Source organism: Periophthalmus magnuspinnatus, chromosome 5 (assembly GCF_009829125.3).
Source record: "Periophthalmus magnuspinnatus isolate fPerMag1 chromosome 5, fPerMag1.2.pri, whole genome shotgun sequence".
Lineage (NCBI taxonomy): Eukaryota > Metazoa > Chordata > Actinopteri > Gobiiformes > Gobiidae > Periophthalmus > Periophthalmus magnuspinnatus.
The window spans coordinates 16,502,127-16,528,432 of record NC_047130.1 but is presented as its reverse complement, the minus strand read 5'-3'; the positions used below and the strand labels follow the sequence as shown (position 1 = coordinate 16,528,432).

General features: G+C 38.2%; 3 protein-coding genes across 5 annotated transcripts; 2 read left to right on the top strand and 1 right to left on the bottom strand.

Moving 5' to 3' along the window:
• Positions 1 to 280: 280 nt before the first annotated feature.
• On the top strand, positions 281 to 6,966 carry LOC117370473 (putative methyltransferase-like protein 7A). The gene is made up of 2 exons (XM_033965906.2): positions 281 to 876; positions 4,315 to 6,966. The coding sequence occupies exons 1-2, from the start codon at positions 382 to 384 to the stop codon at positions 4,549 to 4,551; spliced, it is 732 nt and encodes a 243-aa protein (XP_033821797.1). The 5' UTR covers positions 281 to 381; the 3' UTR covers positions 4,552 to 6,966.
• Positions 6,967 to 8,210: 1,244 nt separating this feature from the next.
• Positions 8,211 to 9,812, top strand: LOC117370474 (putative methyltransferase-like protein 7A). Its single transcript, XM_033965907.2, has 2 exons — positions 8,211 to 8,634; positions 9,576 to 9,812. Exons 1-2 carry the CDS (start codon positions 8,287 to 8,289, stop codon positions 9,810 to 9,812), a joined length of 585 nt encoding a protein of 194 aa, XP_033821798.2. The 5' UTR covers positions 8,211 to 8,286.
• Positions 9,813 to 11,477: 1,665 nt separating this feature from the next.
• Positions 11,478 to 24,189, bottom strand: atf1 (activating transcription factor 1). Of its 3 annotated transcripts, none has more exons than XM_033965903.2 (8): positions 24,024 to 24,183; positions 23,234 to 23,307; positions 18,578 to 18,700; positions 17,956 to 18,053; positions 17,543 to 17,661; positions 16,506 to 16,688; positions 15,300 to 15,453; positions 11,478 to 14,068 (listed from the first exon to the last, which is right to left on the bottom strand). In XM_033965903.2, the coding sequence occupies exons 2-8, from the start codon at positions 23,300 to 23,302 to the stop codon at positions 13,924 to 13,926; spliced, it is 891 nt and encodes a 296-aa protein (XP_033821794.1). In that variant the 5' UTR covers positions 23,303 to 23,307; positions 24,024 to 24,183; the 3' UTR covers positions 11,478 to 13,923. The 3 variants fall into 3 exon arrangements, with proteins under 3 accessions (XP_033821794.1, XP_033821795.1, XP_033821796.1); XM_033965904.2 differs by having other exon boundaries at positions 23,246 to 23,307; XM_033965905.2 differs by lacking the exon at positions 23,234 to 23,307 and having other exon boundaries at positions 24,024 to 24,189.
• Between the last annotated feature and the right edge of the window lie 2,117 nt (positions 24,190 to 26,306).

Sequence of the window (26,306 nt, the reverse complement as noted above, 5' to 3'; positions counted from 1 at the left end):
GCTATAAATATACAAATAATTTATGAAAAATTGGAATAAAGTAAGTAACAAATATTTTAAACAACACAACTAGTTACAAAAAATACATTTGTTAAATATATTTATCAACATTAAAAACAATATACAAAGCATTAAGTATATAATTATGACTATAAATATGAAATAAAACATGAAATACAAAATGTTATGTTATACTAATACAAGAAATTAAATAGAAACTTCGCTTAGGAAAATATTTTAATTTTTAGGTTTTATTTTGAAACGTCGAAGCGGATATCCTGTCAGCTCAAATTTGACGCGTACGTTACACTTGTTTACCTCGGTCACGCTTAGAACCGCTCACTTGACGCTCTCTGCTCATCTGCACAGGTGTCTGGAAAAATGTCAGCTTTTATGAAAATATGCACCGTCGTTGTAAATATTTTGTGCACACCGCTCCACGTTATTTACGCATTGGGTTTGTTCGGGGTTTACAAACGCCTTTTCCCGATTTGTCTGTACAGAATAACCAAATCTTATAACAAGAAACTACATGACACCAAGAAAGACTTGTTCAGCAAAATCCCCCAGTTCAAATTGCCTGGGAAGCCGCTAACTCTTCTGGAAATCGGATGTGGGACTGGGGCAAATTTTCAGTTTTTCCCCTCCGGATGCAAGGTGATCTGCACGGACCCGAATCCATTTTTTGAGAGGTTTCTGACCAGCGCCATGACTGAAAATGGCCACCTGTCGTTTGAGCGCTTCGTGGTGGCGTCGGGGGAGGATATGGGGTCGATTGAGGACGAGTCTGTGGATGTGGTGGCCTGCACTCTGGTCCTGTGCTCGGTCACAGATGCCCCCCAGACCCTGAGAGAGGTGCTGCGCGTGCTCAGGCCTGTATGTGCTCCCTGTGTTATAATATGTTTGGATTTATTTTTCACTGTAGGGGTTCAGTTGCCCCCTCACTAAAATGTTTGTCATTCTATAAATATATCTGATTATGTCACTGTTCCACATGGAGAGCCTGGTCTATATTAACTCTACGTGTAATTTACTGTTTTAGAAAGAGGAATATTCATACTTAAAATCTACAAACATTGAGTCTTATCATTATTAGTTTGGGATTGGGTCCAGTGACTTGCCTTATTAGACCATAGGCTTTGTATTGGACACATCAAAGTCCATTCAACTCACAGCAGGTATATGTTAATCATTGAATATTTCCATCACTTCTTACAATTACAATCTCAGTATTACATTCATTTCATTATTATTATTAATAATAATAATACATCAAATTGTTATTATTATTATTATTTATTTCCAGCACATGTATCCAGTACACTGAATGCATATTTCAAAATTTGTTTTGCTTTTTTTTTTTTGCTTTGTTTAAGCTTCCTTTTCACTATTATTGTTATTAGTACTACTACTACAACTACTGCCACAACAACTAATATTACTACTACTGCTACTACAACAACCACTACTGCTACTATTACTACTTCAACTAATACAACTTATAGTACAACTAGGAATACATTTCATTTAAAAAAAAAAAAAAAAAAAAAAGCCTTCCACTTGCAATGGGCTTTATGGGCTCATTGAAGCTGCTCAAAGTGATACACTGAGTCATCATTCATTCACTTAACATTTGGTGGTGGTAATATTGTGGACACAGCTGCCCTGGTGCAGACTGACATAATGAGGCTGCCAATCTGCACCATAGGCCCCTCCGACCACCACTCCTCACTCACCAATCACTCTCACCCCTTTTATGCAATATGGGTGAAGTGCCTTGAGCAGAACCTGTCAGAACATGTCAGATCCTGGGCCAAGCCGGAATCGGGTTGGCGGACCACTGCTCTGACCACTGAGCTACTGTATATAATGAAGTGGTCAGTCTGTGCCTCCACCAAAATGTTTTATACCATATCAATTTCAAATGGAGAGCACAGACCTATTCAACTCAATGGACAATTGTTTTAGGAAGAGAAATGTCCAAATTGAAACTCACAAACTAGGAACCTGCTAAGGTGATGTGGTGCACCATAACACAATTAGTAAATATAAACTATGATAAAATAAAGGCGTGCATAAATAAGCTCTTAAATATAAATAGACTTTGACTGAATATAAAACCAAAACTATTTACAGAATTTCCTCATTAGATATCATTCAGCTGACAGCATTTGTGATTAAATAAATTCTATAATTTCAATTTTTTGGCTAATAAAGAAGACATTAATAAGCCCAGTATTTACAGAGATATTAACCATAAACTATGAATTCTACCACAGAATTATCATCTGCCTTCCAGTTCCATATTAAATGTCTTATATTGGGCAAAACTGTCAAAACATACCCAGAGTTGTGTTTTGTTTCATTCGCACATGTTTAAGTAACACTATATTATTAATCTGTCTACATCTCCAAAGCTCAAAATGCTCTGTTCCATGTTGTGATATCATGAAGTGGCAGTTCTCAGTTGAACAGCTCCTTTTACCTTTAGTTCAGTAGAAATTAGCTGAAATTAGCTGGTTGGTTGGAGATAATTGAAAAATGCCAGAAAGACTAGTACAATCAAAATGACGATGGCTATAAAATAGATTACAACATGCACTGTTCAGTAGAGATTATTATTCAAATGATTCTAGTGAAGGTGAATGGAGTTTAAAAACGCAGTGGAGCACTTCCTGTATTACCATGTGACATCACAAGGTGGAACAGAGTGATTTCAGTTTTAGAGAAGAACTCATCTTAAATATGCAGGGTTTGTGTGTTAAACATCCATCCATCCATCCATCTTCTTCCGCTTATCCGGGGCCGGGTCGCGGGGGCAGCAGTCTAAGCAGGGACTCCCAGACTTCCCTCACACATGTTTAACTGTGTTAAACATGTGTGAATGAAACAAAACACAACTCCAGGTCTGTTTGTGATGAGGAAACAACAGAGAAAAATAGTGCATTATGGGGCCTTTAAAGTATTGGTTAGGGTACATTGCATTACATAACTGCAGAATTGTTTATCTGAAATCTAAATGTAGAATTAACCATTAGTAAGTTTTAGAACAATTAACTCTTACCCATATTTTAAAGGTCAAGCTGCACATATCTAGTCCTTGCTTGTTTTAAACTAATAAAGTTGTAGTTCACAGGGAGGGCACAGACTCACCGCTCATGTATGCACAAATTTTGCTGAGTCATCCTTTAATCAGCGATTTTATTATTTTTTTATTTATTTTTTTTCTAAAGTGGGTAGATATAATTGTGTATTTAGCAGTGAAATTGTTTTACAGATAAGTGACATTATAGTCAGGTCTGCCTTTTATTCTTGTCCTTCAAAATGTGCACCTGGAATCATGAAGAATCATATTAAATAAGCCTGATGATAGGCCCCGTGATAATTACTATATCGGCCTTTGTTATATGCTGGATTAATAATGTTTTTTTTAGGCTCAGTATTTTTCTACATTTTATGTAGTATTGGCCTTTGTTTTATTTAATTTATTTTTTTTTATTTGCAATTTATTCAACGGTTCTTCACATGTGTCACACTACATGTGCATAGAGGTTTTATATATATGCATGATAGAATATACTGTGATGTTACACATTAGATGTTCATACTTTGTTTTCTATTCCCATGTGTCTTATATCTGTGTAATCCCTCAGTGTCCAGTAGGTTCATAGTGGTCCATGGGTGTGTACTAGTCTATGTGTCTTATACTTGTGAAAGATACAGCTCAACATCATTATAAAGTAAAGAATGGGACTTTTTTTAGTGTTGATACCTGCTCAAATGAGTGTCTATAGTGTGCTAGATACTAGTTTTAGTTTATTTTATTTTATTTATTTTTTTGTGGTGGGACATAACACAGTAAAAGTAGTGAAGTACTAAACTAAAGTTACTTAACTTAAGTACAGATACCTAAAATTTGTACTTTGTATATTACAGATAAGATACTTTTTACTTTTACTTCACTGCATTTTGTGTCTGTACTTTTTACTCCACTACATGTTTGAACTGGACTGAAAAGTAAAAGTCTTGTATATTTTTGTGTGAGACCTGCTGAAAAGGCTGAGGGTTTATTTTTAACACTTTCATAATTTGAACAAAAGAAAAATATACAAATAAAAACAGATAAAAAAAGATAGAAATCTTTGTCAAAATCACTACATTTGAAGCTTTATAATATAATTTATACTTGAGTAGATTTTCTCATGTGATACTCTTACTTAAGTAAAAATACAGACACCAGAGCAAAAAAATACTCAAGTAACAAAATGGAGGACTACCACTGTCCCTCTGATTCAGCCCGTGTTTATTTTTAAGGGTGGTGCGTTCTTCTTCCTGGAGCATGTGATCGCAGACAAAGAGAAGTCCTGGACCTATTTCTTCCAGCACGTTCTTATGCCATTTTGGTTTTACTTTGGCGATGGCTGTGACATGACCCGCGCCACGTGGAAACATCTGGAAAACGCCGGATTCTCTGAGCTTCAACTGCAGCACTTCCAAGCCCCATTAGTAGCCATCGTCAAACCACACATCAGAGGCTACGCAGTGAAATAAACCGGTTTCCGACAACAATGCAACATCCTATTCATGGGTTAAATTAAAGGTGGACCATGGAACTTTTCTGTCTGTCATTAGGGTAATTACTCCTTATTTACCCTAGAGACCACTCCTACTTACCACAATGAGTTTACAAGCTCTTTTCACAACTCTTGAGACCAGTGTGATGGTAAAGCTAAGAGCAACTAGCATCATAACACACACTTCCTGATTATTGTACAGTAAAATTCTTTATAATTGGAAGCCAACAGCTCTCACCAGACTTAATTTGACCTGCTTACACAAGACATCTGTACATGGGTAAGATACATTTTGCTCAAATAAATGGGGAAAACAAATCAGGTACATTGCCTATTAATCGCCTTATTAATTTTAATTATAGACGATATGCTCGATATTCTAAACTTGCATATCTCCAAAATACAATTGCAATGTTCATTTTTTCAATATATCTCCCACCTCTATCAGTCACTTGCTTGTAGCTACTTTTTTGTTTTGCCTGGAATGTTCCAGTCTGATATAAACTTACTCTATTGACCTTTTTTGGCCCCGCCCACTCTTGTTAAGTGGGGATCCCATTAATTTAATTTCTGTAGTCCAAATAGAACTTGTTTGGTGTCAAGGTCAGCAGCCCCATGCAAAGTAATACCACTTGAATGGCAATGGCGGTGCTCATTGAAACTTCTGGAATAAGGTGGATAGTAGAGAGGTTTTATTTTATTATTTATTAGTTGTTATGAGAGTCATCTGCTCATCTCCATGGAGATTTTCAAGGTTTATGCTATTCTGTGGAACATTCCAGGGAAAACAAAAACATTTCTGTAGAGAAAAGAAGGTTTTGGATCCTCCACCTAAAATCTTGCAGTGTCTCCCTTTAAACTGTTCAAATCAAACTGCCCTTGTCTTTTGAATGGTCCTCACAAAATCCTAAAAACACATTTGTCCAAAACCCATGAATAGGACTGTAGTGTTGCATTGTTTATAACAGTTGACATCACAATGTTTGATTTCAAAATTTCAGATGGAGGCCTGGGGTTTATATTACTAGATTCTGGTTTTACAAACTTATTTAAGTCGAAGGTGCACTATGTAACTTTACAGGAGTACACTACCTACTTGTCTGCATGGAGATGTTATTGCTTTTCCTAAAATGTTCAAGTTGGAATGTCACCAGGTCAAGTTACCGGTCATATCTGTGGAGAGGTGACCAGTAAGAATGCATGTTTTGCAAGGGATTTTTGAGCAATAAAAACACTTGTAAGTACAAAATAAATGCATTGTAGATATGTTTAATGCTTTACTGTGCAACATTACTGGCAAAGTAATGGCATCCCTATGGAGACAAGTAGTGGACCCCTCTACTTCTAAATTACATAGTTCACCTGTGACAAAAAGGTTTAGCATTTTTACCAACTGGTGTTTTTCAGACTGTGATTATGTCATACTCCCAGATGGGGGCGCAAGAGCCAGTTTCCCCTATTGATTACATTGTACTTTGTCATAAAATATCCAAAAGGTAAATTCACAACCTGAACCTGATCATTTCTATTAGTGACTAGACACAAGAATTCACTGTATGGTAATAAAAATCATTTTAACAATATTCATTTTAGCTGCCCCTCATCTGTATTAAAGTTTATGGCCCTTTAGAATGTTGTGATGTCATCTGAAACCCAGCAATATATTCCTTTAAACAACTGAATCTTTTCTGTTGTTCGCCTCTGTCCTCCATCCAGTACAGGTCATGCAATATGTACAATATCTGTGGATTTTCCTTGGATATTTCTTGTGAAAATGCCAACCCATTAAACCATAAATATAGGAATTCTGACTTCTGTTCCCATTTGAGGAATTGCATTAAAAAACATGACAACAATCAATGTTTAACAAGTTTGATATAATCCGCTTGCTTCACTGGTGTAGTTGAATTCCCTATACCATGCACAAAATTTGCTTGCACTATTAAGAGAATATATTACTAATCTAATGGTATTTCTTTTAGTATTAAAGTTTATTTTTGTAAAAAATTGTCCACACATGGGCTAGCACTAAATGTAATCAACATCTCGCATCCTATGTTATCTGTATTCTGCTAAGCTAGTTTCCAGTACTTCTAATGCCTTGTTTGTGACACTGTTATAATGGTTTCAGTCTGGTTTTGGTGTGATTTAATTAAAAGGTTTAATGCCCGTGTTTTGCTTAAGTTGTTTTGATTTATAATTTGAAATAGCTATGTTAAATGTAATAGACTGTGTACAACAGCGCCCTCAACCTCACTGTTAGCGTCATTACTTCCTGTCCAGTTTTATCTCTGAGGTTTTTTGCCGAGGCAAGCTAAAGTGAGTAAATATTTAAAGATGAGGCAGAAGACAGAGAGACATGTTAAACACTACACAAATAAAATGAATTTCTAAACACAGAAGAATCCTGTGGTGAAATAGAGTTAATGCTAATTTTGAGACATTATAAATATTAAAACACCACCACAAACCACCACCACTATTCTACATGTAAAAACAATTGAGTAGTCTATATTATAATTAAGTTAAAGAGACACAGTGAGCGAGCGTGCGGAGACAACAGAGCGCAAAAGTAACCGCCCATATTTCACCTTAATTTTTCTCCTAAACTTAACAGAAAAAACATTAATTTTGTTTGTGGTAACTAATGACCACAAGATCTATAATTTTATTTAAAATCTGTTTCTGAAAATATATAAACCGCTAAATTATTAAAACATTTTGCAGAATCAGCCTTTTTTAATTTAACACAGCCGCTTTTTCGGTATTAGCCGTTAATTAGCACGTAGCTGGTTAGCCTCCGCTATGCCGTTAAACTGTTAATATTTGAATTTTTCTAAAAGCAACAACCAAAATAAAATTCATTCATTCATTCAAAAGTCTATGGGAAAAATGAATGGAACATTTGAGTTCCATTCAAAACTACCCCAGATAAACCAGTAACCATGGCAATAATACTACTCAGATTCTCATTTATACATTTTACATTACTACAACTCAAGTAAAAATAATTGTAAGAAAAACCGTCTGCACATAACATCTGATTTATAATTTAAATAATTTGAAACAAAAATAATGTACAAAATCTGTTATTTTAAAATCAGATCAGAAGAAACACAATTATTCAAATCATTTAATATTGTCATCATAAAGCCTTTGTCACTTGTGTAACTGTAAACTGTAAAATAAATGAATTGAATAGACATTAATGGAAAGAGAAAAGTCACCCAAGTAAATATAGACCATAACATTAGTACATTTAACTGAGCTAATACTGGCTAATACCTCTGCAAAAGAATTTTAAATGTGCAAAAATGATTCAAAACAGCAAGTAGGTTATGTCACTGATCTAACAGCTTCAAACTAACATAAAAATAGCCTCTGATTCATTTGCATAAAGACTAGTCAAACACTGGTACTATAATTTGTCCTTATTTTATTTTCAAAGTCCAAAATTCCACTGTGGAATCTAATGCTTCTCTGACAACTTTCCATTATTTGTAGCACAATGAACGAGCGCCATCTTGTGGAATGTGATCCGCATTAAACTGGATTAGCTAATTATACTAAATCCGTAATCTACTTTAATCCAATGTCCAGTGTCCACACAGAACAGATTCACCCGGAGATGGAGACAACAGGACTGACCGGGGCGTACAAGAGACTTTTCGCTTTGCTTTCTTACAACAGCACTTTTATTTACAATGAAAAAATGCACGAATTCAAGAGGGAACTTTTCAGGAATCTGCCCAGGTTTAGGAGCGGAGATGGGACGCTTCGTTTGCTGGAGATTGGATGTGGAAGCGGGGCAAACTTCCAGTACTATCCGGACGGTTGCACGGTGATCTGTATCGACCCCAACGTGCACTTTGACAGATATTTACGTAAGAACATGGAGGAGAATAAGCACTTGTGTTATGAGGGGTTTCTCGTTGAGTCCGGAGAGAGGCTGACGCACGTGGAGGATGCGTCAGTGGACGTAGTGGTGTGTACGCTCGTGCTGTGCTCCGTGCGTAACGTGCGTAAAGTGCTCCAAGAGGTGCGCCGCGTGCTCAGAACTGTAAGTGCATGTTACTTGTATATTTTTCAAAGTAAACGCATTATTTAGACAGTTTCCCACAAGTTTAATGTCTCTGCTAGACTAGACTAAGTAAAATGCGGGCTAAATAATGTCTTTTATAATTATTTATTGTAGTAGAAGCAGTAGTACACATAATAAAGGCGTATTGTTCAACTTTTTTTTTTTTTTTTTTAACGATATGGGAGACTACTATAGTTTCTGTTAATGCTGAAACTATTGTGGGAATGAATGATTGACAATGCCACACAGCTGAATGTGTTAGTTGGACCAATGAAAATGCCACATATCAGTTGCCTGTTTTGGATTCAAACCTGTTGTCCATCCATGTTTTTGTCTAATGTCTAAAAGGGCCATTAACCAAACATCTGCTTTTGGAAATAATGACAGAAACAATAAGCCAGTTGGAAACAGGTGTCCCTCTGTATCAAAACAAATATGGCTGTTTACAAGGAAAAATAAAAGGGGTGGGAAAAAATCACACGCAGCTGAAAAACATAGTGAATTTCTGCAGAATCAGTGAGCGAAGCACCAAACTCAGAGAAATTTAATTTTATTTGTAACTGACCAATGAGTTCCTTTGTTTCACATGTGTCACTAAAATAAATAAATCTGATTGGACGATCACATTTGGCCAGGCTTGAGTTGCAAAAGAGGACGTGGAGACCAGACTGATCTCAATATGTATAAAAATAGAGACAGATCAGTCTGGATTTGCCAGGCTGTGAATGTGGCGTGTGAGTGATTGTTCGGTGGTGGTCTACCCCAGGACAGCTGCGGCCACAGAAACAGCATGGAGTGAATAACTAATGCACAAAACTATAAAGCCACTATAGGTTTTTGTAAAAGTAAATGTTGTTCTAATAGATAAAAAAGTATTGCACTATTTAAAGTGGATATAAAAGTGTGTTCACCTCTTTCAGGGAGGGGCCTTCTACTTCCTGGAGCACGTGGTCTCCGAATGCTCTTCTTGGTTGCGTTTTCTGCAGTTTGTGTTGAATCCGCTGTGGTCGCGTCTCGGAGAAGGATGCACTTTGACCCGGGCCACATGGAGAGACCTGGAGGCAGCTGGCTTCTCTCACCTCCACATTCAGCACATCAGCGCCCCCAAGATGTCAACAGTGATAACCCCGCACATAATGGGATACTGTATTAAATAATAGCCATCTGTATATTGATACTTTGCAGTACCATCACAGTGTGGGGTACTGTATGTGTGTCTCTGGATGAATAACGGATGAACATTTCTCCAGATTATCTGATAACTCAAAATGGATATAAACAGCACATTTTCAAGAGCCTGTGATCAAATGAGTGTTCATGGTCCTTTTTAGGTGTTTGTCACTAACACCTTCTTATTGAAAATCAAACTGAAAAACTGTTGGCTAATGCTAGTTAGCTTGCAACTATAATATTATTTGAGAGGGACTTTTTGAACTGCACAAATCAGCTCACCTGCTGTAGATCCAGCTTAGTCTGACCATAAAGAACTGACTGAGTTAAATCAAAGCTCAGACTAAAGTCTAACTTGAGTAATAGAGCTTCAGACAGAGCAGTGCCTCTAGTTACCCCCCAGGGAATGTGGATGACATCAGCTGCAAAATATCAAAATAATTCAATGCAAATATATATGTAAAGGCAACTGTTGACCAATTCCCAGAGTACATTGTTGTAAACTGCCTGTTCATGGGTTTCAGCTTCTTGTCATTGGTGCATTTTGAGGAACTTTCACAGTTCAAAAGAGACATTTGGTTTAAATTGTCAGTTGCTGTGGAAACAGTCCTAATTTTTCAACATTCTAAAATCTATGTAAGTAGTTACATCTTTATTTCCTGTTATGAAGGCCTTTCTGTGTTAATTTATATGATAATGGTCAAAGTTTAAAAGTTTAAAACTGAGTTGGCAGACAGGTCGGAAATCTATAGTTTTTTCCTTTTGGGTCAAGACTGCATATGTTTTGTCCCGGCTTGTGGTAATATTTGGGCTGCCTTCCTGTGTGGAGCATGTTCTCCCTGTGTCTGGGTGAGTTTCGTTTGGACAATCCAAGCCCTCCAGCTAAAGTCCTGACCAAGACAAGGCCAAGACCTGGACTGACAGGTTTAATCTAGTGGCATTGAACGATGGGTCAAATGCAGAGGACACATTTTTACTACAGGGACAATAAAGTGTACCGTAACCATAACTACAAGTTCTGTATTACACAAAATTGACTCTTGTGAACTTTAATCCATGTTCTAATGCCGTTCCCTCCTCAAAAACAGACCTGGAGTTGTGTTTGTTTCATTCACACATGTTTGAGTAACACTTTATTATTAGTCTGTCTACATCTCCAAAGCTCAAAATGCTCTGTTCCACCTTGTGATGTCATGAAGTGGTTTTTCTAGTTAACAGCTCCTTTTGCCTTTAGTTCAGCAGAGTTTGGCAATTCCAGAGCTGAAATGATCCAAATGATTCTAGTGAAGGTGTGTGGAGTTAAAAAATGCATCCTGTATTACCACATGACATCACAAGGTGGAACAGTGTTTAAATATGCAGAGTTTGTGTGTTAAACATGTGTGAATGAAACAAAACACAACTCCAGGTCTGTTTGTGATGAGGAAACATTAGAACAGAGATCAGAAAACAGCGTAACATGGCCCTTTAAGGAGCAAAAACATTCAAAATACACATATTAAGTAAAGTGAAAATAGATTTATTTTGTTACACAATCATGGATTTCATAAACTGCTTGTTCTTTTTGTCACCCAATAAATATTACCTGGACAGTGTGCGTTTCCCTGATTGTCGAAGTAACTGGCAAAAAAACCACCAAATCAAAACATAACTCCTTTCTATCGTCCATTGCACTGCACTAAGGAATGACACATCTGCAACATCTCCTTTATGGGAAACAAAACATAAGAATCGGTTCACAAAAAATAAAACTGAAAACATGATGTGAAACAGTTCATACAGTTAAAAATCTGAAGAGGTTAGAAAGAAAAAAAAATATCAGCAATTTTAAAAACACAAAAATAAACAAAGGGATACATTTAGAAAGTGAGAGTAAAGCTCACGGTTTCAAACTTCCCAGTATTAAAATGTACACAACTATAAATGTTATAGCGATTAAAAAACAGCAGGTGGAAACAAGAACAAGTGCAAAATCAGTTCGGGAAAAAATATTTGGCGTTTTAAATTGTTTTTTATATTTTCTTTGTATAAATCTTATATTTTTTAGTGATGCGCCGGTTCGATACTGGTAAAGTAACAAGATCTGTATCAGAACTGGGAAAGCTGGAATATTTTAAAACATAATTATTTCGACATTCCATGTAAAGTTGCACTGCGTAACTTTTCTGATCAAGAGTATACAACCTGCTTGTCCTAATGAATATGTTATTGCTTTTGCCTGTAATGTTCCAAAGTATGGCATTAACAAAATGATCCAACTTGATGTTTTTATTGCTCAGAACAACCCTGAAAAATACTCACTTATTTTGCTTGGGCTGGCCTCCCCACAGATCTGACCTGTAAGTTGGCCTAGAGACAAGCACACTCTCAAACAGAAAAGTTACACACTGCAACTTTAAGATCTATGATTAAACATTTTTTTGGTGAAATAGGCCAGCAAAACAATTGTAAACATCTTCTGAGTAGCCACAAGTCTTGAATATGTAACTTTATATTTAAATAACAACTTCAATATTATCAAATCTCAGAGGATAAGATGAGAACGTCCTCTGCAAACACCAAAATGTCCTGTTTTTATGGGGAATAAACTGCTCACCTTGTATTTTAAATAGCCACATTTTTATAAAGCACATTTGGATTTTAGACTTGAAAACGCATGTGATTCTTATATTAGTTTAGCGGTTCATTTTTAGGGTCTGGGAGCATTAAATTTTGAAAAGACTGAAATCTGAACTCTGGGTTGAAGATATGCGTCTAAAATATCATCAAGCAAAATATCATAATTGGTTCCCAAAATGGCGTCCATGAATTGTTTTTACACACTGTCCCAACTTGATTCCAATGAGTTTCGACTCTCCTATTACAATGCTCCAACTCTTTTCAACTTGAACTGAATCCTCATTTAAAAACATGCATCTAAAAAGTTTGTCCCTAAGGATTTGAATGGAAGAGTGTCTAAAATTGCATTCTAATTGAAAAAAAAAAATTTATAATTTCTCTGAGTTCACTGATTCTGCAGAAATTCACTATGTTTTTCAGCTGCGTGTGATTTTTTCCCCCCTTTATTTTTCCTTGTAAACAGCCATATTTGTTTTGATACAGAGGGACACCTGTTTCCAACTGGCTTATTGTTTCTGTCATTATTTCCAAAAGCAGATGTTTGGTTAATGGCCCTTTTAGACATTTGACAAAAACATGGATGGACAACAGGTTTGAATCCAAAACAGGCAACTGATATGTGGCATTTTAAAATAATTAGTCCCCAAAATGGCATCGTTTGTTTTTAGACAATGTTCCATTTTGTCTCGTTGTTTCTGGATACTCCACCTCTATTCTACTTAAAAAGGACGCAGAACTGAATCCTCATTTAAAAACATGCATCTAAAAAGGTCACCGTAATTGCAAAAACACAAAAAAAATTTGTCTCCAAAAATATTTTTTTTTACAAAATGTCCCAACTTCATTTGAATGGATTTCGTGCTCTCAAATTGTAAGTAGAGAGTCTAAAATTGTATTCTAATTGAAAAAAATTAATACAAATCATAATTAGTCCTCAAAATGGCGTCCATTTTTGCACAATGCTCCAGCTTGACTTGTTGTTTCTGGATAGTCCAACTCTATTCTACTTACAAAGGGCACTGAACAGAATCCTGATTTAAAATCATGCATTTAAAAGGTCGTCGTGATCGTTAGTCCCTAAAATGGCGTTCGTTAATTGTTTATGCTTCACGCTGTGTCCCAAGTTGATTTGCATGAGTTTTGTTTTCTCAAATGATAATGTTTCTGAATACTCTACTCTACCCTCTGGAAACTACTTACAAAAGGACACTGAACTGAATCTGGATTTAAAAACGTGCATCTAAAAAGGTCATGGTGATCATTAGTCCCCAAAATGGCGTCCGTCAATTGTTTATATTTTACCCAACGTTCCACTTGATTTGACCTGGTTTTGCACTTGTTTTGTTGAGAGTATCAGACTGCCATCACATCACGTTACACAAGTATAAAACTGAAGAATCGCACCTGAAATAAAGTGTTCCCACAAACCTGCCCCAGAGTCCTGCGACTGAGCTGCTGCTTTGATTAAACCCTTTGCCATTATCCAGATTTTACACAATACAGGTCCTTTAAAGTTTTCAGTTCCTCTATGAGCGTCTTGTTTTGGTTTTCCAGAACGGCCACACGGTTTTCCAAACATTTCACATATTCCTTTTTCTTCCTTCGACATTCACGAGCTGCCTCCCTAAAAAAGGATGGAAAAATGTTGAGAAAATTGGGCACGTTTGTGGTTTTAAAGTTATGAAAAGTAGTTTAAAGACCATAGCTATGATGAGAATTTTTTTCTTTCATAAGCTGCAATAATTTAATTACAAGTATTTAGCAAACTGGACTTTCCAGAGCTTTTAAAACCATGGTAAATATTGAGCTAAAATATATAGTTCCAGCTTTATATACTGAATGAAATATATAGTGATTATTGTTTCCCTTCTCATTTCCCCTCTCAATCTGGCATAAATGAAAAAAAACAAAAACAAAAACTGCAACTTTTCATAGAAGGGACTGATGGCACGGACTCAGCAGCACTTTGAGATGTTTACTAACTGGGATAGTTCCAACCTCAGACTTGAAAAAATACCTGGAATGCCTGGAATTACCACTTATGAAGTGGGAGATGATTGAAAGACTCTGACTTCAGATACGAGTTCAACTGTGACGCATTACAACAATGATAATCACCAAAAAAAAAAAAAAAGCTTCTGAGGTGAGCCACATAAACCATGTAAACACTTTATACAGGTGAATAACAGTAGTCACTATTCTGTTATTTAAGTTGGAGACATTTGCTTAAAAATTACATTTTCTTTTGGGTTAGCATTAAGCTCATGTTGTTTACATACAAGTTAATTCAGCTGGAACGCTCTGAGGTCACTCGTGAACATTCAACTGGGAAATATCTGACCTGCCAGTAGTCTGGAAGGAAGCATTAGCCGAAAGCTTGCAGAGGAGTTTGCAGAGGAGTTTGCAGAGGAGTTTGCAGAGGAGTTTGCAGAGGAGTTTGCAGAGGAGTTTGCAGAGCATTAGCTGTCTTGTTGTGTTCACCTGATCTGACCTTCTCCCCTGACCTGGGCTCACCCTCTGATCCTGCTTTACTCCAGGTCCAGAGGGTTTTTCCATGAGCTCAACACAACAACAACATGGCTCACTGCCTCCTGTCTGCAGCCAAATCAGTTTAATGTAGCCTACAGTCAGGAGGACTGGCCAAAAAAAAAAAAAAGTTGGGATGGAGTTGATTGATAAATGATAAAAACAACACTAGAAGTCTTTATTTTGGGGATAGAATTTTCATATTACAGGCCACAGGACTCAGTTTAAGGACAGGCCTCATGTGAAAAAAAACTCCAGAATTCACTCCCTGAGCTGCAGAAGCTGCACTAGCACTGAGTCCTGATTGGCTGCAGGTGCTGGGGCCTTACCTGTTCTTGGCGAGCCTGATCTCCCTCTTCAGTGTGGGGTCATCTGTCTTGGTTTGGGACAGCCCCACTGGAGTTGTCATGACGACGGTCTGCTGCAGAGAGCTGGAGGAGGGCGTGGTCCGGATCTGGTACGTTTGCATCTCGCCCCCGGCTCCTGGAAAATACAAGTCACATAAGTACAAGATGAGAACATATTTGGAGTCGTGAGGATTTAGGAAAAATATTATAATTGTGTTTGTGTTATTATATAATCCTTTATTAATACTGAACAGAAAGGAACGTCTTAAAGCTGGAAGGAGGAGGGAGGTATTTACATCTGTCTAACTCGTTTGTAGCCTTCACAAACCGTTTGGCACATCATTAATAATTCATTTTTATTTATTTATATATATTTTTTATAATAATAATAACAATACATTTCATTTGTTGGCGCTTTTCTAACACCCAAGATCACCTTGCAGCAAAAGCAGGGCAAAAAACAAGGAACAAAGTTAAAATTGGAGACCATAAGCACTTTTGAAAGGTGGGTTTTTAAGTCAGATTTAAAAATGCCTAGAGTCCAGAGTTGGAATATAAAGAGGGAGAGGAGGAGCAGGGCAGAGTGCGAGGCCGAGTCAGGTTGGAGAGGCCAAGTTATGTCCACACTCTTCCCTACAGGGGGCACTATTTAGGGCTCATGCCATTTTTAGTGGTGTCTGAATGTCCAGTTGTCCATCGTATCGAATGAGTGCTCTATGAATGAGTGCAGATCTAAGTAGTGACCGGGGGATCAGGGACTAGGGGGGACATCTGGACACAGCCAAGGAGTTTGAACTCAATATGCTGCTGGGCCAGGAGCCAACGGAGCTGGACGTTTATATCCACAAGCATTATATTTCAGGCACATGCACAACTTTAGAACAGCTTTTTCTCGAGGGTGAAGTCCAACCGGGAAAGACCTGCTCAAGCACATCCATCAGAGCACTGTTTTCAGTTTCAGACTTTTGCCATGACCGTGAAGCTAACATCAACTAGCATGTTAACAGGTGATGAGAGGAGTGAGGAGGTGATGCGGGGAATGATGAGATGATGAGGGGAATGGCGAGGTGATGAGGGGAGGGACGAGGTGATGTGCGGATGGAGGGAGTGCACTTCTTGATTATTGGAAATAAAATGCTTCTAATTAGACGCAGACAGTATTTGAGACTTATTTTGACATGCTCTCACCTTGCACCACCACCTGGTTACTGGGCACGAGTATCTGCTGCCCGTCCGGAGTCTGGGCATACTGCAGGATGGTGGTGCCCGACTGCGCCCCTCCCGCACTGGACATGGTCAGAGCCTGCACCCCCTGGAGGCCATCGGAGCCCGGAGATGCCAACTGGATCGTCCCATTTGCTCCTATAGTAACTGCGGGCACAAAGAGAGGAGTGTGTGAACAGAAAAGGATTATCAACATTTACTATTCGCTTTGGTTTGTGTTTGAAATTTCCCAGCATTGTTACGCCAGAGGTAGAGGTGTAGACAGACTAATAATAAAGTGTTACTCAAACATGTGTGAATAAAACAAAACACAACTCCAGGTCTGTTTTTGAGGAGATAACAACATTCTATAAGGATAAAAAGCAACTCTTATGACATGAAAGTGCCACTCAGGAGCAAGCCTAAACTATGCAACTCGCCACTCTCAAAATATGCCCAAAGTCGCTATTAAGACGCAGACATGGCAACTACTGTATACTTCCTGGCATCATATTGCATTCATGGTAATTCCCTCTGCTGCCAGTAGATGGAGCCCTAAACCAGATTCAGGCATGGGGAGCGCCCAAGCTGAAGAAAATGTCTCCTTCCTTATAAAGTCAGTATTTTAAGTTTTAAAACATGAAATGCCAAAGCAAAGATACTCAAGAGCATGTTTAAAGGACAACTACACAAACTAAGCATATACATGGCCTTTAACTGATGCTTTAAGCAACGATTTTACAGTATTTTTAGACAAATATATATAAAAAAGGGTATATAAATAAAATTACCTGTAAAATTTTCAAGAGACGATACAGACCACAGCCGTCACATTTCGTAACTTAAGATGCAGATTAAACAACAACACTCTTTTCTACTTGAGATGAATTTCAGACATAAACAATCACATGACTTTTACTTTTTCAACTCCAGGCCTGAAATCAATATGGTTAAGGGTTTCTATATTGTTGTGAAAATAAGTTCAAATCTATATTTCTGCTTTGATGGTGTTGAGGACGTACTGTACTGCCCGGAGCTGGTCTGGTAGATGGGTGTGGAGGGGACCGCGACCCCAGTGACCCCTGTGGACACTGCGCTGATCTCTGCACCCGTCTCAGAGGAGAGCTCATTGAGGATTTTTCTAGAAAAGACAAAAACTGTGGTAATTTGGTATATTTAATGTTGTGGACAGGTGTCAGTATTTCAGTGTTGTATTATAGTGAGATGAGGAGATCTTTTGCCCCCTGGAGGTACACTGCTGTCACTGCACCCGACGACACGTTTGATTCAGAACACATTTTGTTTAAAGGGGCACTTTGTCACTTTGCAAAATTGCATTTCATTTACCCTAGAAGCAAACGTATATACACAGCCCCATTTAGTCTATAAGCACATATCTACAGAGTCAAAGTCAGATGGATATTTGTGTATTTACTTGTAGGACTCCCGGCGGGCGAGCAGCTCTCTGGGTCTTTGGGCTGTGGCTCCACTGTCTGAAGAGTCCTGTGAATCGTCACTGTCCGAGCCCTGGGTCTGGAGAAAGAAGAATATAATAAAACAATATAAGAACATGAAACAAATAAAAAGAGCTGATCATAAAGATTTTCTCTGGATACATGACCTTTAACACCAAATGTGTCTGCTGTTTATAGACGAGTAAAGTGGATTATACAAACCATGGCAGACCAAAACGCATCAGTCCACAGTGTTTTTGTGTCATTTTTTTACCTGTCTGACCTGTGGAGTGTGTCAACGTGGAGGCCGAAAGACTGAGGACTAACCTGTGGAGAGTGTTATGGTAACTGGAGGTCGAATGACTGACCTGGGGTGCGTCTCTCTGGAGACCACTACGGACTGACCCGTGGAGTGTGTGGTCTTAGAGCCTGGACAACAGGACTGACCTGTGGAGTGTGTTCTCGTGGTAACTGGACGACTGAGGACTGACCTGTGGAATGTGCCGCCGTGGTAACTGCATGATTGACCTGTTGAGTGTGTCGCCGTGGAGACTAACGTGACTGAGGATGGACCTGTGTTGCCATGGTAACTGGATGACTAACCTGTGGAGTGTGTCCTTGTGGAGACTGGATGACTGAGGACTGTGCGGACTGGATCACCCCCTGAACCTGTAACTGTCCCCCGGGCAACTGTACAACAGTGACAGGAGAACCGGCCAATGACATCTGCAGAAACACAAACAGGAAGTGACTCGTCCGCAGGAAAAGAACACACACTCACCACACGCACGCTGGGTTCACATGCCTGTTGGGGACATTGACTAATCCTAACCAGAACGTCACTACTAGTGCTGTCTCAAAAAGTATCAAAAATCAGGTATTAAAAGTAAAAACTCAAAACTAGATACATTTCAGCAGGTGTCGATACTAAAAAATTCACATTCACAGGACAGAAATGAACCTTTCCTGAACATCTTTAGAATAATCTCGAGAGAAAGTTAAAAAGAAATGAGTACTACCGCTTAATATGGAAAACCTGAAACCTTGACCTATATTTTTACTCATATCTGAACTTTAAACCATGTTCTTCACATAATAATAAATTTATTTACTTCATAGGGACCTGATTTTCGTTCACATAAAAGGAGATAGTTCTGTAATTTGTACGTGTATACAGATTTAAGTCCTGGCAATGTGATAAAAACCCAACTGCACACACACACGCACACACCACAAGCCAAAGCATTACACTGCAGAACGAGGCGCCGTGGGGACTGACGTTTGCACAGACAGAAATTAGCAACAGAAGCTAAAATATAATACTTCAATAGAGCTGTGTATATTTAGTGGATTATAGATTACATAGAGGTCACGTTTAGAAACATCACAAAAGTTGCTCTTCTGTGGGTAAAATAATCTGTCCAAATAACAACATATTGACTGGGCTCCATTTTGTTACAGTTTGAGATGAACTAATATGATTCATGCACAAGTTAAAGGTCCAGTATTACACAAAACTGACTCTCGTGAACTTTAAACCATGTTATAACGCCATTTCCTCCTCAGTAACAGACCTGGAGTTGTGTTTTGTTTCATTCACACATGTTTGAGTAACACTTTATTATCTACAAAGCTCAAAACACTCTGTTCCACCTTGTGATGTCATGAAGTGGTATTTCTCTAGTTAACAGCTCCTTTTACCTTTAGTTCAGTAGAGGAAAATTGAAAATTTTTAGGCTGAAATGATCCAAATGATTCTAGTGAAGGTGTGTGGAGTTTAAAAACAGTGGAGCACTTCCTGTATTACCACATGATGACATCACAAGGTGGAACAGAGTGTTTTCAGTTTGAGAGAAGAATTCAGCCTAAATATACAGGGTTTGTGTGTTAAACATGTGTGAATGAAACAAAACACAACTCCATGTCTGTTTGTGATGAGGAAACAAGATTAGAACAGACTAGAAAACAGTCTTACAAAATCTAATTAATACTACTAAAAGTGGAAATATATTTTGTTTTCCATAATAGTTTGAAAATATCTCAACCTTGAAAACCAACTGTGGCATTTGAATGTTGAAACTACCTGCTACTGAGCAAAAAACACATTGATAAAAGTGTAAGAATAAACAGGCCACAATAATCACTATATATTTCATTCAGTATATAAAGCTGGAACTATATATTTTAGCTCAATATTTACCATGTGAACCATAAACGTTCAAATTAATAACTTGTCTGACTCATTACAGAAATGACAAAAGTGTTTAATTCTGCTGTTTGTTTACTGTAGCTCATGATTTTTAACAATATTTTAGATTTAGAATAGTTTTTGTGGTTTAGATCTGCTCTTGGGTTTTTGTGTCAGTGGCATAAATCAGTTTCAGTATCATCGTTTATCATCTATATTAACTTCAGTGATATATCGAACTTTAAAGTGTGTTATTGTGACAGGCCTAACGACAAAATACAAGTAAAAGTAAAAACATTATAAGCTCCCCGTTTTGAAAATGAAACATTGTGGGAGTTCAGAAAATGCACTTTGGCAGCGGCGACTGAAACGAGCCGAGTACAAAGCGTTACCAGCATAAACCTGTATCTGAGGCAAATGTATGCAAACATATAGAGATAAGACAAACGAACAAATACAACAACGCACAGGTCTGTCACAATAATACACTCTGCACAACATATCTTTACAAAAACTATAATGCAAGATAATCCCAGTAAACCATTTTATAACAGTTGTTTCATTACATGGCCTGAGCTGCAGCAAATAAATAGCGAAATGAAGCAATAATTAGTAAAGATAGGGGCCGATATTTGGACTTTTCTCCAGCAGAGGGAGATATTTTGTTTTAGTCGAGCTGATGCCAATAAAAACACACACAAAGCTTTATTTTAATACTTTGATACGAAGAGAAAAGTGCACTAAATACGAAATACAGCTCTCAATTCATGGAAATAATAATCAAAATCGGTCTCATATATCGACCATTTATTGCTCTGGACTCTAAACAATTGGTATCGGCCATGAAGAAACACAACGTTGATCTTTAATAAGTGACTTTTTCAAGCCTCTACAGCCCAAATCTTGTCAAATTACAACAAAAAATACCCCAAATCTCCCCACTCTTGCAAAGATACTGTACACATGATAAATAATGAGCCCCAAAATATCTGGTTCCAGCTTTCACAAATTAAACGTTAAGTCACAATAGTATTGATCATGACATGAAGCGTAAATATAAAGAGAAGTGCTGTGTGGTCACATGTATAATCCAAAACATCTTTATATTATTCCCAAAACAGATCAATGACATATCAATTACATATCAATGATGGCAGCTGTCTAAAGGTGCACTGTGGAACTTTTCAGGTGGAGGGTTTGCCAACTGCTCATCTCCGGGGAGACGTGAGTGCTTTGCCTGGACTCAAGGGCAGTGCCGGGCGGGGGGTTTGACGGGGCACGAGGTCCCCCAAAGATTTATGCCCCACGTTCACAGCACTGGGCCTGTCAGGATAATTATTATACTTTACTTTTTTGCACGACTGGGACATTTTGGGTTATTTATTTTGGCTGAATGAGAAGATTTGAGCTGTAAAAGATTTGATTTATAACGTCCGACTCATTACAGATGCAAAATAACGGCTGACGTGTTTCATTCTGCTGTTTATTTATTTCAGATCAATATTTTAACAATATTGTAGATTTAGAATAGTTTTTGTGGTTTAAATACTGCTTTTGGGTTTTTGTGTCAGAAAAAAAGAAGTGAGAGAAGAGAGAAAAGAGACAGGGGGAGAGAGAAGAGAGGGGGAAAGAGAAGAGAGGAAAAGAAGGGAGAGAGGAAGAGAGGGGAGAGAGGATGAGAGAGAAGACAAGAGAGGGAGAAAAGAGGGAGAGAGGGGAAGAGAGAAGAGAGGAAAAGAAGGGAGAGAGAGGGCGAGAGAGAAGACAGGAGAGAGGGAGAAAAGAGGGAGAGAGAAGAGAGAGAGAGGAGACTGGGGAGAGAGAGAAGAGATGGAGAGAGAGAGGAAGAGAGAAAAGAGCAGGAAAGTGAAGAGAGGGAGAGAGAGAAGAGAGGGGAGAGAGAAGAGACAGGGGGAGAAAGAGACAGATAGAGGTGAGAGAAGAGAGAGAGAAGAGAGGGACAAAGAGAGAAAGAAGAGAGTTACTATTTCGGTGGCATAAATCAGGTTCAATATTATCGTTTATCATCTATATCAGGGGTGTTCATTACGTCGATCGGCATTTTGTGTAGATCACGTCCCGTCATCCATTGAGTCACATGACTAATATACAAGACAACCAGTCAGATGACACCTGACTCTAGGTCACATCATGGGCGCTGCACACACATAAACAAGCGCGAGTTAGTTAGTTAGTTAGTAAGTAACCCTATAGCGTCGGATCCGATCGTCGCCGATGGAGCGGGTTGCGGACTTTCCAGCAGCGTAATAGGTGGTAGATCTTTCAGACACGATCATTTTAAAAGTAGCTCACACACTGAAAAAGTCTGAGCACCCCTGATCTATATTAACTTCAGCGACATATCAAACTTCTAAACTTACTTTCCTGACAGGCCTCACAGCACAAACAAACTCAGATAAAAATGTAACAAAAAAAATCCACATCAGCTTTTATAAATCACTACAGGAGCTAACGACATTTACACTGGCTGAAAACATCAAAAATCATCATTAAAAGGGTCTAAACGAACACATTAATAAGCACCCACATTGAGGACCTTAGCACCACCTTAACTCCACCATCCACAAATATCTGGCCCCGCCCCTGCCTGGAATGTTCCACAGTATGGCATTAAACTTAGATCAATTATGCATTTACTCAATAAAATACCTCTAAAAAAACACACATTTGTACAGTGAGCGGGGTTCACCTCTCCACAGATCTGACCTGTCACTTGGCCTGGTGTTGGCGTTTGTTTGTTTTCATGGAGATAAACAAGATTAAACCTACATGCTGCCATCCTCCACCAGAAAAGTTTGCATAGCGGCCCTTTAAAGCTCAAACATCAACACTAAAAGCACTAAAAATAAAACTATATCAATGTTTTAAACTATTTTATTGCGACACAGTTTAAGCTGCGCAGTTCTAGCACATTAAACGCACTTTAAGCTGTTTCTTTACGCGTCCAAGCTCTACAGCAGCAGACAGTGACTCCAAGCACACACTGCACAAGCGGACAGCGCCTGTTCACTGCGCATTTACGCAGGTTTGCGCGCTCTTCTATGCGTTACCTGTGGGGCTACCTGTGAGTTTGTGGAGGAAGAGTCAGTGCCATTGGTGCCAAGCTGGACTTCTTCCATTTTCACTAAAACAAATGAATAAATAAATGATATTTGAGTGATCCTGAACGCCTCTGGGTGACACAGCGGTTTGTAGCCAGACTTTGGTCCACTCTTTGGCCTGTGCTGCAGCAGTTTTACACCAGAATAAGTTAAATACACGAAAAGCAAGAAAATGGGGCGTTTTAAAGCGTTAAGGAAGATAAATAAATCAAAGTTAGCGTTAAACGTGCGGGATAAATGTGACAGTTCATGGACTTCCTCTTTGATTCATGTTAGCCACGGCGCATTTTGGAGTTACCACATGAGCTAGGCCCTGGTTACAACTTTACAACTCAATGTTACATTTTTACCCAAACTCACAAACAAATAATCTACAGACAATCCATTTGTGGAAACACTTAAGTCATAATCATAATAATAAAAGTCCATTTCCTCTGGTTATGTTAGTGCCTTCGTAAAGCGGACGGAACATGTGAAAACGTTTAAAACTCGACTTTAAATCGCTCCAAACGCCACAGGTTGGAGCACTCCGCTTTACGCGCGATGGACCAGCTTTTGTCTCAATGAGAAAAATGTGTAACTCTGTCACTGGCACGCAACTCAGCGCGTCAATAGACGTCAGTGTTACGAGGCACCATTAAAGCTAACTACACCTTCCCTTTTCGTAAGAAGCGACGAGCCCTGGGAAAGGCAGCCGCCATTACGCGTCCGGGCGCAGCGCTCTGCAGCTCACATTTACCTTTCCCCGGCCTCTTATGGCTCTGGCGCACAGCGTGGAGCTCGTGTGTTTACTTTGACAGATGAAACTGGGTGTAAAAGTTTCTAAACAACCAAAGCTAACGGCTAAAACACAAAGATGTCAGCTAAAAAAAAAGCTGAGCACTTTTTTCCCCAAAGGAAGTGGGCGGAGCGCGGTGCCAAAGACGCATTACGCAACGGGCCTATGCGCGTCGTGATTGGTACAAACATGCAGCAGATAAGTCAGTGGAAAAGTTCCATGGCCCAGTTTATCTCAAAGCTGAAAAACTGCACACGAGCGAATTATGTCAGTGCAATAGAGAAATAATGAATAATGTTTAAGTCTCTGTCTGGAATAGAGCTGTTATTGTGTTTATATAGTTTATATCAGAGTACTCAATACTGTACTGTACTTAAGTAAAAGTACACATACAGACGTAAAAAGTTACTCAAGTAAAAAATAAAAAATACTTTAAGAGTAAAAAGTAAAAGTTTTTCACACAAGTGTTGTTCGTTTGTTAAAGTGTAAATGTGGCGATATTGAATAAAAATTAGACATATTTTGGTCACAGTAACAATACAAATCAATATCTTAATTTTTTGAATCAATTTTACGTATTTATTTTTGTTTTGCTCAAAGCTGAAACTTGAACTTGAAAACTTGAGTCAGGATGTTTCCACGAACATGGTAAAAATAACTCCTCAAATCATATGAAAAGTACTTTTTACTTTTCACTCCTGTTCAAAAATGTAGTGGAGTAGACAGTACAGATACTGCTCTCAAATGTACTGAAGTAAAAGTAAAAGTATCCACTGTAAAATGTACTAAAGTAAAGTACAGATACCTAAAAATTCTACTTTACTACTTTTACTTCATAAAAGCCTAAGTACATATTTAAATGAGACAAAGCATTTATGTTTCTAAAGTTGTATTGTTAATTCATTCATTACATATTCTCTTAAAAAAATCTAATTTGGCTAATGTTGTGTATTCATGGACCTGGATTACTTTAAGATCAAACGTCCTAGAATGTTCCGCGCTGTGGCATTGCTTGAATCTATATTTGAACATTACAACATTGACAAAACCTCGTCACCAGAATATAAAACACGTGAAGAAGAAAGTCAATTCAAATAGCTACACATATTTAAAGTTTCACTGTGTAACTTGTATGCTACCTGTTTGTCTCCATGGAGCTTTGTCTGCAATGTCCCACAGAGTGGCATTATATTTACATATTCAATTACAAATGCATGCTAAAGAATGTGTTGAAACCGTAAGCGAGGTCTCTCTCCTCTCCACAGATATGACCTGTAACTTCACCTGGTGACATCATCCACTCGTCTTCATGGTGATAGCAAGCTTTTATGCCGTACTGTGGACCATGCCAAGCAAAACCCAAACATCTCAATGGAAGTTCACATTGTGCAGGTTACGTTCTCTTCCTGAAATGAAAACGTTTATTACTGCACAAAGTTAAAATATGAAAACACAGCTACATCTTTGTTCTGGGTAATTTTATTAAGTTTAGAAAAAAATAAACAAAAAGTAAGTTATTTCTGAACATAAGTAAATATGACATAAACTGGAATATTTCACTCCAAATGAAGTTTAAAAGGTCCCGTAGTTTTAACCAGTGCAAAGTGCCTTAATGAGGACGAATTCATTGCATTGTCTTGAGTTGTGGATCCTGATGACATGTTTTAAATGCAGAGGTTCAGAGGATAAAAAATGCATCTATTTACATGTACAGTATTTAGCACAACAGAATATTATACAGTCTCCTATCGCAGAGGGTCTCAGCGGGTGGGTCGGGTTAGTAAAGACTTATACAGGAGCAAACCACACATCAGAACTGAGACTAAACCGGGACTAAATCTGGACCAGACCAGGACTAAACCAGGGCAAGTGTGTCTGAAGTCTTAATGATTGTAACAATGACCTGAACCAGGTCTAAACCAGGTCTAAACCAGGTCTAAACCAGGTCTAAACCAGGTCTAAATCAGGTCTAAAACAGGTCTAAACCAGGTCTAAACCAGGTCTAAATCAGGTCTAAAACAGGTCTAAAACAGGTCTAAACCAGGTCTAAATCAGATCTAAACCGGGTCTAAATCAGGTCTAAACCAGCTCTAAACCAGGTCTAAATCAGATCTAAACCAGGTCTAAATCAGGTCTAAATCAGGTCTAAACCAGGTCTTGCTCTTGATCCAAACAGCAGTAAATGTGGAGTAATCCTTAGGTCTCAAAGTATCTAGTCAAACCAGGTAGCAAACCAGGTCTAGA